At 38.8% G+C, this 15,867-nt stretch overlaps 1 protein-coding gene across 2 annotated transcripts in view; it reads right to left on the reverse strand.

The window, feature by feature from the left end:
• Positions 1-10,718, reverse strand: part of LOC142345362 (uncharacterized) — a 72,836-nt gene extending 62,118 nt beyond the window's left edge. The window contains exon 1 of one of the 2 annotated variants that reach the window (XM_075397392.1): positions 9,932-10,717. In XM_075397392.1, coding sequence (XP_075253507.1) covers positions 9,932-9,992 — 61 coding nt within the window. In that variant the 5' untranslated portion in view covers positions 9,993-10,717. Of the gene's footprint in view, positions 1-9,931 lie in introns of both variants that reach the window. The other variant, XM_075397393.1, reaches the window with a different exon arrangement.
• Positions 10,719-15,867: the final 5,149 nt, after the last annotated feature.

Here is a 15,867-nt window from a genome sequence, read left to right on the forward strand (position 1 = left end):
CACGCACAAAAACCACTCGCTTTTTCGCTCCACTTCCTGTTTCGGCGTGACCAAAATTACTACTCCAGTTTGACTTCAAAAAACATTTAAATGTGTGAACAGATCTTAAAAAAAAGACAGCGCCCAATACAATTCAAATTCTTTGAATTGTAAAAAAAAATAGGAGCGCTATAATAGCCGGCTGAGAAGATGAGGGCGAAGAAGAAGAAAGCAATGTATGCAGTGTTGGGGAACAGATCAGTCACCGAGGACGTTCTTTCAACAACGATGTGCATCGTTGAGCAGACTTTGAATGCGAGACCTTTGACTCCAGTCAGTTCAGATGTTAATGACTTGGAGGCATTGACCCCCAATCACTTCTTGCTTGGCAACAAGAACGTTTGCTTACCCTACCTACCATGCGCGGAAGAATTTGTTGATCATCGAAAGCTCTTTCGACAAACTCAAGCATATGCAAATCTCATATGGGACAGATTTCGTAAAGAATATCTGCCAACTCTGAATAATCGGCAAAAATGGCGATCTACGGCGAATGAAACCCTTAAAGAAGGCGATCTCGTTTGGTTGATCGAAGACAGCGATAAGCGTGGATATTACAACCTAGGTCGAGTTACGGAGACCATCGACGGGTCTGACGGTGTGATTCAATCAGCGATAGTGCGAACGAACGACGGTGTGTACAAGAGACCAGTAGTGAAGCTCGCCCCAGTACTACCTGGAAAAGATGTTTTCGCGATGGAAAACAGGGCCGGCGATATTGCGGCTGAGCTTAACAACTCAGAAATTAAATTGAATAGCGCACCAAGGTCATTTCAAGCAGTTCAATTTAGAATAGCATGACAAGCGAATTTCATGCTACATCCTACTGAAGCCATACAGATTTGTTCAACATTTATATTTAGCAACTATTATTCGTACGCAATCGTCATTCATGAATCCAAACTACAACTCAAACTCGAACTACCTCAACCACCAGCAAAACAATACTACGACTTAACAGTATTGCATCAGATTCTTTGCGATTGGATTGCGAATCAACCCGTTATTGATACAGAATATTCGACAAAACTTCTACATGGTTAACAAATTTCCCATGACATCAAATTTACACTGAAAAAGTGACGTTATGGAAAAGTGTTCACATTCTGTCGACATTATTATCTACAACCAATCAACAGTTGAATTTGACATGTAAATCCACGTGACTAGCAGCATAAAAGGAGCTTGAAAAACTACCAAAAATCAGAAGAAACTCGTTAATTTTGTCTTACTAAACTGACATACAGTGCGTATTGAAGCACACTTTCTTGAGCGGTAAATTACTTGTTATCGTGTCTTGTCTCTGTAGATCATATTAGTGATTGTACAGTTTTAACTTTACTTTGACTTGTGAAAAGAGAATTAACTTTGATATTCTCAAACTTTCTTTCTGAGGAACAAAGTTCCTAAGTAAGAGAAACTTTGTGCAAAGCATAAAGTCAGTTTCTTTTACTGGCTTTAACGAAGCCTAGCATAGTTCCCAAATTGCGTTATTGAGCAATTGAATGCGCTGAAAAGCACAAAGTGCGAATTTCGTTACATTTGTTAACTTTGATTAACGTGCGAATTTGGTTACATTTGTTAACTTCGATTATCGGGAAAAGGTCGCCGAGAACATTAAAACATTGCGAGATAGAAATTGTTTACCCTAACCAGTCGCTAGGACAGTTACCTAGAGCTGCACATAAGGGGTTTTGCATTTTCGAATCATATTTTGAGTTATTAACCAAAACTCAAACAACATTTAATTGTTTGAAACAAGTTTGTTATTCAGCAAAGCTGAGCGATTAGTTAGCCGGAGTAATTGAGCAACAAGTAATGCAACGGTATTTCACAGTATAGCGGATAATACAGTTCACAAAAGTTAACTGCAAAAACACAATATCCGGACAGATTTGAAACCGCTGAAACGAACTGGGCGGTGTAAAGTTTTCCTTGACTTCGATAGGAGAGCAGCCGTTACATTTTGGTCCGCCGACCCGGACAGTGGAAGGCAAACTGCTGTCCAACCTGATGAAGAGATTGCCGAAGGCAACCCCAAAAGAGAATCAAACAAATCAACAGCAACAGGCTAGTGAGGCGAACAGAAGAGTGCAATTCACAAAACACGTTGAAGAATTGACCTCTTTTAAACGGAACAAGCAAAGCAAACAGCAACCAGGCAACTCGAGCACAACCAGCAGAGAGGAGCTTCAATCAACAGCTCACAGGTACGACAAGAGATTCCGAGACTTAGTGGAAGAAGTCAACACTAAAAGAAGTCTTGGCTACAAAATAATTGAAGATTCAGATCGACCCAACAAATTAAAGGTCCTCTATCAACAGACTGTCCACCTCCTAGAGGAAGAAATACCCAAGCAACTGCAGCGTCGAAACAAGCTTGTGCCCTACCAAAAAAATTTCGTTGAAGAACATCTGAAAGAAGCAAGGAAGTGCAAAGCAAGTTTGGACTATCATTGGCTTTCATATATAAGCAAAGGCACGCAACCAGAAATGAATGCAGAGCAAAACAACGCAACCCGAGCTGTGGATGACAGCGAGAGCCACAACAACTACCCAACGGACAGCCCAGTTGCTCAAACAGTGCAAAATGGAGCAACAGCAAGTGGCCAAGAGACAGAGAATGTTTCGGAAACATCTTCAGCAAAGCAAAGGCGCGAGGAAAGGATGAAGAAATTCGATATCGAATTCGACACCAAGATGCGACTGGAACAGGCACAGTTCGAGCGGAGGAAGCTAGAGCTAGAAATGCAAATGAAGGAATTGGAAACCAAGCATCAACTGCTGGAGGAAGAGCGTGAGCTAGAGCGCAAAGTGAAGAGAACAGCATTAGAGAACGATGATGCTCGTTCCCAATCCACTAGTGTTCGAGACAAATCACCCTTCAACTGGACACCCAAGAAGAGAGATGTCTCTGACTGGGCCAGCAGAATTGACAACCTTCTAACACCAGATCGATCAACAGCTCGCTTCGAAGTGACCCCTGAATTGAACAGGCAAAGTCACTTTTCACGATATCGCAGTTCACGAGACCGATCCTCAAGTGTTGAAGACCGAGACGTTTCCCCCAGAGCTGGTCTATTACGATACAACACTGGCTATTCAGGTAGTAGTAACTTACCAAAGCTGAATTTGAACAACTTCGACGGAAACCCTCTCGAATGGCCGGAGTGGTCTAGTATGTTCATTGCTACAGTGGATCAACGACCAATACCAGACTCAGAGAAGATGAGCCATCTGAAGACTCTACTGACAGGCAAGGCAAGGTCAGCAATTTCTGGAATGGGCTATTCTGGACAGTTCTATGGTGCTGCATGGAGCATTCTGGAGAGGAAATTTGGAAGGCCTCATGTGATCATTGATGCACAACTGGAGAGTCTTCGCAAAGCAAGTCAGGTGAAACCACACGACTCAACAGGTCTGATCAGTTTCTCAGTTATTGTTTCGAACTTTGTGAATGTGCTCAAAGAGTACAAGCAGATTGGTGATCTGCAATCAAGCTCGACACTCTATATGGCAGTAGATAAACTACCCCAAGTTCTCAAAGAGAAGTGGTGGTTCTATGTTGATGATAAAGATGAAGATTGGCCTGATCTGATTATGTTTGAAAAGTGGCTATCTAGGATAGCTTTCGTGCACGAAGGGTTTTCAGCTTTCAAGGGAGAGCGAAGAGAAGAAGACCGAAGAAGCACAAATAGAGACAAACGGTTCTCGAAAACATCGAACTTTAGTGCAAGTTCCAACGTGAAAGAAACGAAGCAAACGCAAAGTGATCACTGTCCGCTAGCTGATGGCACTCACAAAAAATGGAACTGTCCACTATTCAGGAACATGAGTGTGAATGATCGGTACGCAGCAGTGAGAAAGCAACGCTTATGTTACGGATGTCTAGGCAAAGGACATGCAATCAAAGATTGTAAAGTCAATGCGTGCGGCATCAATGGATGCATCAAGAAGCACAACCGATTGCTACACTCAGAAAATCAAATGGACGAGGGCAATCAAGCAGTCAACATAAGCGCAGCAACAATCAACCAGAGTAACGAAGTTACTAGCTTTCTTCAAATAGTTCCTGTCTCAATACAGTGCGGTGGCAACAGGCTGAACACATATGCTTTCCTCGATAGTGGATCAACGGTTTCATTCATCGATCAAAGTGTGCAAGAGAAGTTACGGGCCCAAGGCACCGATGTGACGCTCAACATAGCTGGCATACACGGAACGAAGGATCTGAAGACAGAAAAGGTTCCTCTAAAAATAAAGGGAGTACATTCAAAGGTGCATTCAATCGAAGCGTTTGCACACCCTTCAATCTCCTTGGGAAACACAAACTACAACTACAACAAGCTGAAGCAAAGCTTCATTCACTTGAGTGTTTTACCCAACAAAAGCTTCAACTTGATGGAAGTTGGCATCATCCTTGATCAAGATGCTTATGAGCTACAACGCCCATTGGACTATAAGATAGGAACACGAAGTGAACCTTTCGCCGTTCTAACAGAGCTAGGATGGGTAGTCAGTGGACCCATGACGGGCAAAAGAAGACAAAATGTTTGTCATTTCGCCTTCACAGAAGATGTGAAAGTGGCTGAGAATATCCAAACCTGGTGGGACATAGAAACCTATGCTTCAAAAATCAACGTTGTCAGTCAGTCAAAGAAGGAACTGCAGGCACAGAAGATGCTAGAGAGTACGACGAAGTTCACAGGCGAGCGATACGAAGTGGAAATGCTGTGGAGTGAACCAGAGCCAAACCTACCGAACAACTAGAGCTCAGCCCTGGGTCAGCTTTACTCACTGGAGCGAAGATTCCAAAGGGACCCCAACTTGAAGAGTTTGTATCGACAGTCAATAGATACAGATGTAGAAAAAGGATTCGTAAAGATATTGGACGAGTCCGAAGTGAAAGGCACCTTCGGGAAAGACTGGTATTTGCCCCACCATCCAGTGCTAAACCCGAACAAGCCTGGCAAAGTAAGACGTGTTTGCAATGCCGCATCAAAGTACAAAGACATATGCCTAAATGATAAGCTACTAGCAGGACCTGATCTGCTACATGGGTTGATTGGAACAATATTCAGTTTCCGTGAAGGACCAATAGCCCTAACAGCCGACATCGAATCGATGTTTCTGCAAGTGCAAGTTCCTGAACAGGATAGAAGTTGCTTGAGGTTTTTATGGCGTCCAAGAACTAACGAACCTGTTCAGATATACGAATATCAGCGTCACGTATTTGGAGCTAAGAGTTCTCCAACTTGCGCGAACTATGCTCTCAAGCGAGTGGGACTGGACAACGAAAAAGAGTATCCAATAGCAACCAAGGCAATACAAAACAACTTCTACATGGACGATTTCATCAAATCAGTAGAAACCCCGGAAGAAGCAATTGAAGTTTTCAACCAACTACAACCTCTTCTCTCACAACACGGATTCGAGCTGAAGAAGTGGATAAGCAACAACGATGAGGTTACCGATGCAATCCCAGAGGACTTGAAGTCAATCAGCAACACAAAGCAAGTCGAAGTGGAACCCAGTACGGAGGGATCCTCAGTGCTAGGACTACAATGGACCGTTACTGATGATAGTCTTCAAGTATGCAGAGGTACAAACAAGGAAGTTGAAGCACCTATAACCCAGAGGAAGATTCTGTCACTGGTATCTTCAGTATTCGACCCGATCGGATTGTTTGCTCCGTTCAGTGTTCATATGAGACGACTTCTGAAAGGCATCTGGACTAAGAATGGACAACATTGGGACAACGAAGTGGAGCCCAGTGAAGAGGAAGAGTTCCTGAGATGGAAAGAACAACTTCCAATAGTGGCTGAGACAAGCATCGATAGAAGGTACTTCAACAGAGAGAGGGATAAAGCCGAACTTCATGTGTTTGCTGACGCATCTGAAGACACGATGTGTGCAGTGGCCTATCTACGTTCACAACCAAAAGAATACTCAGCTGACTTAGCATTTGTCAATGGAAAATGCAGAGTGGCACCGATGAGGCATCTTTCAATACCATGATTGGAGTTGCAAGCGGCAGTCATGGCAGTGAGGTTGAAAGAACAGATAGTCAAGGAACATGAAATGAGGATAAATAGTTGCAGTTTTTGGTCAGACTCAACTACGGTATTGCAGTGGATACACAGTTCCCATCGCAAACAACAAGTGTTTGTGGCCAATCGAGTAGCTGAGATACTAGATACAACTGATGTTTCACAGTGGAAACATGTGAGCGGTATCAACAACCCAGCGGACATTGGCACCAGAGCAATCAACATTGAAGAACTCAAGAGAAGTGAGTGGCTCACTGGGCCGGCCTGGTTGAAGCGACCAGAAAGTGAATGGCCAGAGCAAGTGAACCTAATCTTTGCGTCAGATGAAGAGAATATACCCTCATCAGTCTTCATGATACAGGCTGAAGAAAAGAAAGCCGTTATTCAGTGGGAACGATTCAGTAATTTTAACAGACCAGTAAATACAGTGGCATACGTACAGCGAGCATTGAACAAACACAAACCAGCAACACTCGTAGTCAGCATTGAAGAAAGTGAAAAATCAAAAGCAACAATCTTCAAGTTACTACAGCAAGAACAGTTTGGTGAAGAGATGAAATCTCTCAAAGCTGGAAAGGAAATTCCAAAAGGCAGCGAAATCATCCAATTCTCCCCTTTCCTAGATGAGGAAAGACTTATTCGAGCCAAAGGCAGAATAGGCAAGAGTCAATTGGACTTCAATGCAAAGCATCCAATTTTGCTACATTGGAAACATCATGCGGTTGAATTATTCTTGCGAAACGAGCACAAGGAAAATCAACACGAGGGCACTGAGCATGTAAGAAACATTGTTCAGCGGAAGATGTGGATCCTAGGCATACGGAACGCCTTAAGATCAATCAAGAACAAGTGCATTACCTGCAGAAAAGGCAGAGCGCAAACGATAGCACCAGTAATTGCAGATCTACCCGAAGAGCGGTTGGATGCTTCAACAGCCTTTACAAATGTTGGAGTTGACTACTTTGGCCCTTTCATTGTAAAGATTGGGCGAAGAAACGAAAAGCGATGGTGTTGTCTCTTTACTTGTCTAACTATGAGAGCGGTGCATATAGAAGTGGTACCTAAGTTGGACACAGACAGTTGTCTCAATGCAATAATGAGATTTGTTGCTCGAAGAGGCAAACCAAGTACAATCATCAGTGACAACGGAACAAACTTTGTTGGAGCTGAAAGAGAGTTTGCAGAGTACGTTGCGGCATGGAACAAAGAAGGGATCGAAGAACATCTAATTCAACGAGGGATCAGATGGAAGTTCAACCCACCCGCAGCACCTCACTTTGGAGGAGTATGGGAGCGGTTGGTGAGGAGTTGCAAGAAAGCAATGTATGCAGTGTTGGGGAACAGATCAGTCAACGAGGACGTTCTTTCAACAACGATGTGCATCGTTGAGCAGACTTTGAATGCGAGACCTTTGACTCCAGTCAGTTCAGATGTTAATGACTTGGAGGCATTGACCCCCAATCACTTCTTGCTTGGCAACAAGAACGTTTGCTTACCCTACCTACCATGCGCGGAAGAATTTGTTGATCATCGAAAGCTCTTTCGACAAACTCAAGCATATGCAAATCTCATATGGGACAGATTTCGTAAAGAATATCTGCCAACTCTGAATAATCGGCAAAAATGGCGATCTACGGCGAATGAAACCCTTAAAGAAGGCGATCTCGTTTGGTTGATCGAAGACAGCGATAAGCGTGGATATTACAACCTAGGTCGAGTTACGGAGACCATCGACGGGTCTGACGGTGTGATTCAATCAGCGATAGTGCGAACGAACGACGGTGTGTACAAGAGACCAGTAGTGAAGCTCGCCCCAGTACTACCTGGAAAAGATGTTTTCGCGATGGAAAACAGGGCCGGCGATATTGCGGCTGAGCTTAACAACTCAGAAATTAAATTGAATAGCGCACCAAGGTCATTTCAAGCAGTTCAATTTAGAATAGCATGACAAGCGAATTTAATGCTACATCCTACTGAAGCCATACAGATTTGTTCAACATTTATATTTAGCAACTATTATTCGTACGCAATCGTCATTCATGAATCCAAACTATAACTCAAACTCGAACTACCTCAACCACCAGCAAAACAATACTACGACTTAACAGTATTGCATCAGATTCGTTGCGATTGGATTGCGAATCAACCTGTTATTGATACAGAATATTCGACAAAACTTCTACATGGTTAACAAATTTCCCATGACATCAAATTTACACTGAAAAAGTGACGTTATGGAAAAGTGTTCACATTCTGTCGACATTATTATCTACAACCAATCAACAGTTGAATTTGACATGTAAATCCACGTGACTAGCAGCATAAAAGGAGCTTGAAAAACTACCAAAAATCAGAAGAAACTCGTTAATTTTGTCTTACTAAACTGACATACAGTGCGTATTGAAGCACAATTTCTTGAGCGGTAAATTACTTGTTATCGTGTCTTGTCTCTGTAGATCATATTAGTGATTGTACAGTTTTAACTTTACTTTGACTTGTGAAAAGAGAATTAACTTTGATATTCTCAAACTTTCTTTCTGAGGAACAAAGTTCCTAAGTAAGAGAAACTTTGTGCAAAGCATAAAGTCAGTTTCTCTTACTGGCTTTAACGAAGCCTAGCATAGTTCCCAAATTGCGTTATTGAGCAATTGAATGCGCTGAAAAGCACAAAGTGCGAATTTCGTTACATTTGTTAACTTTGATTAACGTGCAAATTTGGTTGCATTTGTTAACTTCGATTATCGGGAAAAGGTCGCCGAGAACATTAAAACATTGCGAGATAGAAATTGTTTACCCTAACCAGTCGCTAGGACAGTTACCTAGAGCTGCACATAAGGGGTTTTGCATTTTCGAATCATATTTTGAGTTATTAACCAAAACTCAAACAACATTTAATTGTTTGAAACAAGTTTGTTATTCAGCAAAGCTGAGCGATTAGTTAGCAGGAGTAATTGAGCAACAAGTAATGCAACGGTATTTGACAGTATAGCGGATAATACAGTTCACAAAAGTTAACTGCAAAAACACAATATCCGGACAGATTTGAAACCGCTGAAACGAACTGGGCGGTGTAAAGTTTTCCTTGACTTTGATAGGAGAGCAGCCGTTACATTCTTTGAATTGTAAAAAATTAGGAGCGCTATAATAGCCGGCTGTGAAGATGAGGGCGATTATTATTTAATTTAGACACACCCCCACATCGACATGCACTCTAACCTATACATCTAATAACATATACTTTGCCCCTAATGTACTCACATACACAGGTAAACAAAAACACAATATAATGACACGGCGAAGTTTGAAATTATCGGATACGTAAGAAATTACAATTTGCATATAACGTAAGCGGCAGTTGAAAAATGTGTGTTTTGATCAATTAGATATTTATCTCGTCCAAGCATTTACCTCTGATGACGACATATTACCGTTATCAAAAACAATTATCGATAAGTAATAAAAATTGAATTTCTGTGGGGTTCAAACAGATTGGCTATATAAGGCTTGGGGGTGGGACAAAGAAAGAAAAGAGCCTGCTCCTTGTATCACCACCAAGACCTTACCAGGGTTATACCACAAAAATTTTTACAAAAAAACTTAACTTTCTCAAAATAGTTTCAGACATTTATGTCATATTTGCTCACTTTATTGAGATCGAAATTAAATTTTCAAGAATTCACTCAGTGTAGTGAACTAAAATGCTTTAGTTATTCATCGATAAGACGACAAGCTTCTGCATTAGTCGTTATACTTATCGGCGAAAAACTGTTGACAAAAAATTCACCAATATTCTAACATCAAATTAGGAAAGAAAGAAAAAGAAAGTGAACTAAATTACTTACTGTCTGCAGAAACTTGAAGTAGTTGGAAAAGCACAAATATGGTAATATGAAGAGATATCATCTTTGCATTAAATAAATTCAAATAATTATAAAAAATGGTAATACAGCTTTTGCAGCCAATTGGTTGGATTGTAAGATCAATAAAAGTTTCAAGATTTGTAATAATTTAACGTGATTCTGATCTGTATTGATCACTGAAAGAAGTAGTAATAACAGAACTTAATTTGACAAAAATATGTTAATTCTTGGTGATACAGAATTTGGTTCATGCTACAGTGTCGCCAGCCGCGGCAATTCTTAATAGCTCAGAGAGGGAGCGCTTTGAACTGTTCGGAAACCTTCAAAAGAGAATTGAGTTAATTCAGATTATTTTTGTTGTATTTGTTGCAAGTGTTTGGCTCTTCCAAAGAGGAAATAAAAATAATCAAGACGTGATTTAGCTTCTAAGATTTGGCGTCTTCGCGTGACCTCTAATAGTTTGAAAGCTCTCGAGTAATAAGAGATAAATTATAGGAAAACGAAATATGAAATGACAAAAAAGGCGATATGGGAATTGGAGTTTTGAGAAATACAGGAAATTAAAGAGGTGTAAATAAAGAAGTTAATGTGGAATAAGTAGTACAGGGAAAAGTAGGATGAGCTCCTCGTCTATTGTATTCCTCGTTCGTCCGTTTGTTTATTTGTTTATTTTGCAAAACAAATGGTACGTCGCTCTTGAATTGTTTACTCTCAATCTAAACAGAAACAGGATAAATTATCAACACACTCCAAATGGTTGTCAGAGAAAGGAGAGTGAAAAGAGACTTATAAATGCAGGGAAAGAATGGATAGAAAACGAACGCTCCTGGGGGGAGGGGGGTTAGTGGGGGTTGGAAATGGTTATTTGGAGTGAGGTTAATGTTTAGCTAATGAGTAACGGAAGTGGTAGGCGTTTCGAATAATGGATCATGTATCCGTTTTCTATCATCTCTCAACGAAATTTGTGTCGATCTAATTGGAAATAATAGCACAGAAAGAAAGATGCTATCCGTAACGAATGATCAGCCTATATAAGTGTTACTCTATCTTTTAGATTCCTGAAAATGAAAACGGTGTAATATAAATGTAAGCGCAAGGTCTCACTGATACCATAACACCATTTTTTCTCCTTAACCATCAAGCATAAAATTGCTTTTAGATCAACATAAAATCTAAATTTCTTCACGCTGACTTACATCAGCTTTCGTGATTCGACCCAACTTTGGTTGTAGGCGGATTCTTCATACCATTTCAAGTAGAGCATTTTTAAGGAAAACATTTGTTGTTCATCAGTTGATCATCAGAACAGCTTAGATATGAAGCACGCTCCTGGATTTGCTTGACAGCAGTTAGTGTGTTCTAGGCATATGGAATATTTATCTATTCAAAAACCTATATTTTTGATGAGTTACAAAATTTTGAAAAAGCTTGCTTTTTGGCGAAAAATTGTTCGAAACTATTATCATTCCAATTGCCAGAAATGGTAATGGAAACGATAATTCTCTTGAACAGCAGGTTCCCTGGAAGGTTAGAATGGAGAAAAAGGGAAACAGTTTTGAGTGCCCAAGCCAAGACAAAAATAAGTTTTTGTAATTTTTGGCTAACAAACCGATCATAAACAACCTGTAGAAAAAGCGACAGCGCTTAGAACAATACACAGAAATAGTCCAATCACATGATACAAAATCGTTCTTTCGTCATTAAGTCCGGCACTTTGTCACTAAAATCGGAGAACCAAATTAAAAACTTTCTGGATGCAAATAAACCAACAAGTTTTTCGTTTGGAAAAGACGGAACAATTTCGACAAAAAATTGTGATGCGATGGCTTTGCAAGAACACTGAAATGCATTTAAATTCAATGATAAAATTAACAATAAATGAATGAATATTAAAAATCAACAATAACTTTATAAAGAAAAAATGAACAACATTGTTTTCAAGTAGATTATGAGCACTACTGTAATTAACCAAGTTTTAATAGAAAAACAATCAACTTGCAAGTTACTCAAAAAGTCCTCAACGTCCTAGTCAAATGATACCAATAGCAGTACCAAGGCACATAGAAGAATTAGAGTGCGAAAAAAGGTGAGGAAACAAAATCAAGCTGGATCAGTACAATAGATTGGAGATATCTTTGCACTTGACAAAATAGTTATCTCTAAAATCATTCTGGAAAAATTTTACCTCGATTGCCCTATATTTCTGCACATTTTTGAAAAAATCATTTTCGACTCTTAGTACGGAATTTAATAGCTTTCGAAATCTAAAAACTATTCTATTCTTTTAGGAATAAGACCAATTATACTGTTTAATATTTTTAGCGTTCGCCATTTTGTTTTTTTGTCCGACCATTTTCAACTTCTTTTTCGGTTATCGATCTATCAACGAATTCATATCACGCTTTTTAAGAAATTCAATCAGTTTTTTTAATAACCCTAAAACACGCAATGTTTCAATAGAATAGATATTTTGTTCTTCTCCAACTACTGAGGCCATCTTAGCGGCTGATGTTAACTGTAATAGAACAATGCAGTTCAAAATTGATTGCACCCAAATTCTGTTTGTTGATGGTTGTTTGATTATTAGTATAGATTTCAATGGATAGAAAAGTCCAAAAAATATGGGCAAATGCTCGTAAATATGACTGTTAACGCTTGTTTACATTAACTTTTCCATCTACTTGAATACCAAAATCACGGTGCTCTTGAATTAATATTTTGCTTTTCATTGATGTTTGATGGTGAAAAATTTGTTCTCTGGACATCAGGATTTAAAAAAATCTTTTTTCGTGATTCTGATCTGTATTGATCACTGAAAGAAGTAGTAATAACAGAACTTAATTTGACAAAAATATGTTAATTCTTGGTGATACAGAATTTGGTTCATGCTACAGTGTCGCCAGCCGCGGCAGTTCTTAATAGCTCAGAGAGGGAGCGCTTTGAACTGTTCGGAAACCTTCAAAAGAGAATTGAGTTAATTCAGATTATTTTTGTTGTATTTGTTGCAAGTGTTTGGCTCTTCCAAAGAAGAAATAAAAATAATCAAGACGTGATTTAGCTTCTAAGATTTGGCGTCTTCGCGTGACCTCTAATAGCTTGAAAGCTCTCGAGTAATAAGAGATAAATTATAGGAAAACGAAATATGAAATGACAAAAAAGGCGATATGGGAATTGGAGTTTTGAGAAATACAGGAAATTAAAGAGGTGTAAATAAAGAAGTTAATGTGGAATAAGTAGTACAGGGAAAAGTAGGATGAGCTCCTCGTCTATTGTATTCCTCGTTCGTCCGTTTGTTTATTTGTTTATTTTGCAAAACAAATGGTACGTCGCTCTTGAATTGTTTACTCTCAATCTAAACAGAAACAGGATAAATTATCAACACACTCCAAATGGTTGTCAGAGAAAGGAGAGTGAAAAGAGACTTATAAATGCAGGGAAAGAATGGATAGAAAACGAACGCTCCTGGGGGGAGGGGGGTTAGTGGGGGTTGGAAATGGTTATTTGGAGTGAGGTTAATGTTTAGCTAATGAGTAACGGAAGTGGTAGGCGTTTCGAATAATGGACCATGTATCCGTTTTCTATCATCTCTCAACGAAATTTGTGTCGATCTAATTGGAAATAATAGCACAGAAAGAAAGATGCTATCCGTAACGAATGATCAGCCTATATAAGTGTTACTCTATCTTTTAGATTCCTGAAAATGAAAACGGTGTAATATAAATGTAAGCGCAAGGTCTCACTGATACCATAACACCATTTTTTCTCCTTAACCATCAAGCATAAAATTGCTTTTAGATCAACATAAAATCTAAATTTCTTCACGCTGACTTACATCAGCTTTCGTGATTCGACCCAACTTTGGTTGTAGGCGGATTCTTCATACCATTTCAAGTAGAGCATTTTTAAGGAAAACATTTGTTGTTCAACAGTTGATCATCAGAACAGCTTAGATATGAAGCACGCTCCTGGATTTGCTTGACAGCAGTTAGTGTGTTCTAGGCATATGGAATATTTATCTATTCAAAAACCTATATTTTTGATGAGTTACAAAATTTTGAAAAAGCTTGCTTTTTGGCGAAAAATTGTTCGAAACTATTATCATTTTAATTGCCAGAAATGGTAATGGAAACGATAATTCTCTTGAACAGCAGGTTCCCTGGAAGGTTAGAATGGAGAAAAAGGGAAACAGTTTTGAGTGCTCAAGCCAAGACAAAAATAAGTTTTTGTAATTTTTGGCTAACAAACCGATCATAAACAACCTGTAGAAAAAGCGACAGCGCTTAGAACAATACACAGAAATAGTCCAATCACATGATACAAAATCGTTCTTTCGTCATTAAGTCCGGCACTTTGTCACTAAAATCGGAGAACCAAATTAAAAACTTTCTGGATGCAAATAAACCAACAAGTTTTTCGTTTGGAAAAGACGGAACAATTTCGACAAAAATTGTGATGCGATGGCTTTGCAAGAACACTGAAATGCATTTAAATTCAATGATAAAATTAACAATAAATGAATGAATATTAAAAATCAACAATAACTTTATAAAGAAAAAATGAACAACATTGTTTTCAAGTAGATTATGAGCACTACTGTAATTAACCAAGTTTTAATAGAAAAACAATCAACTTGCAAGTTACTCAAAAAGTCCTCAACGTCCTAGTCAAATGATACCAATAGCAGTACCAAGGCACATAGAAGAATTAGAGTGCGAAAAAAGGTGAGGAAACAAAATCAAGCTGGATCAGTACAATAGATTGGAGATATCTTTGCACTTGACAAAATAGTTATCTCTAAAATCATTCTGGAAAAATTTTACCTCGATTGCCCTATATTTCTGCACATTTTTGAAAAAAATCAATTTCGACTCTTAGTACGGAATTTAATAGCTTTCGAAATCTAAAAACTATTCTATTCTTTTAGGAATAAGACCACTTATACGGTTTAATATTTTTAGCGTTCGCCATTTTGTTTTTTTGTCCGACCATTTTCAACTTCTTTTTCGGTTATCGATCTATCAACGAATTCATATCACGCTTTTTAAGAAATTCGATCAGTTTTTTTAATAACCCTAAAACACGCAATGTTTCAATAGAATAGATATTTTGTTCTTCTCCAACTACTGAGGCCATCTTAGCGGCTGATGTTAACTGTAATAGAACAATGCAGTTCAAAATTGATTGCACCCAAATTCTGTTTGTTGATGGTTGTTTGATTATTAGTATAGATTTCAATGGATAGAAAAGTCCAAAAAATATGGGCAAATGCTCGTAAATATGACTGTTAACGCTTGTTTACATTAACTTTTCCATCTACTTGAATACCAAAATCACGGTGCTCTTGAATTAATATTTTGCTTTTCATTGATGTTTGATGGTGAAAAATTTGTTCTCTGGACATCAGGATTTAAAAAAATTTTTTCCGCAGTTGCATGCCAGTTTCTCGTCAACAAATCTTTTCCGATTATTTCCAGTGACGCATTCAAGTTGTCAAAACATCTATCTGCTTTATGGCTCAGAAAAATTTAATGGACGCACATTGATGCGGTGTCGCGAAAAAATCTTGTAAGATCCTTTTGTAAAACAAGAAGAAAATGAGACCAGCCCGAGAAAAAGAACTAAATTGAGTATGTCAAATTTTTTGCAAAAAAGATAACACTCATCCGTTGATTATTTTTTCTTGAACGTCTCTTATTACTGGTAGCAGACTGAGAGGTCTGGATTTTTTCTTTTTGTTGAAACTTTAAATCTGATGAAGATTTGATGGCAAAGCGGGGAAGATCTCTGTTTTCGAAACATTTGTAAATTAGGATTGAAACTGTACGAACAGTGGCCTACTTTATTTTCTTGATTACGAAACCCTTAATTCCGCAAAATTCAGTGCTTCATTTTTTCACAAAGTGTCGTTTGTTGGCTAA

The sequence above is a fragment of the Convolutriloba macropyga genome, chromosome 9 (genome assembly GCF_964194025.1).
Source record: "Convolutriloba macropyga chromosome 9, txConMacr16.3, whole genome shotgun sequence".
NCBI classification, from domain to species: Eukaryota; Metazoa; Xenacoelomorpha; order Acoela; family Convolutidae; genus Convolutriloba; species Convolutriloba macropyga.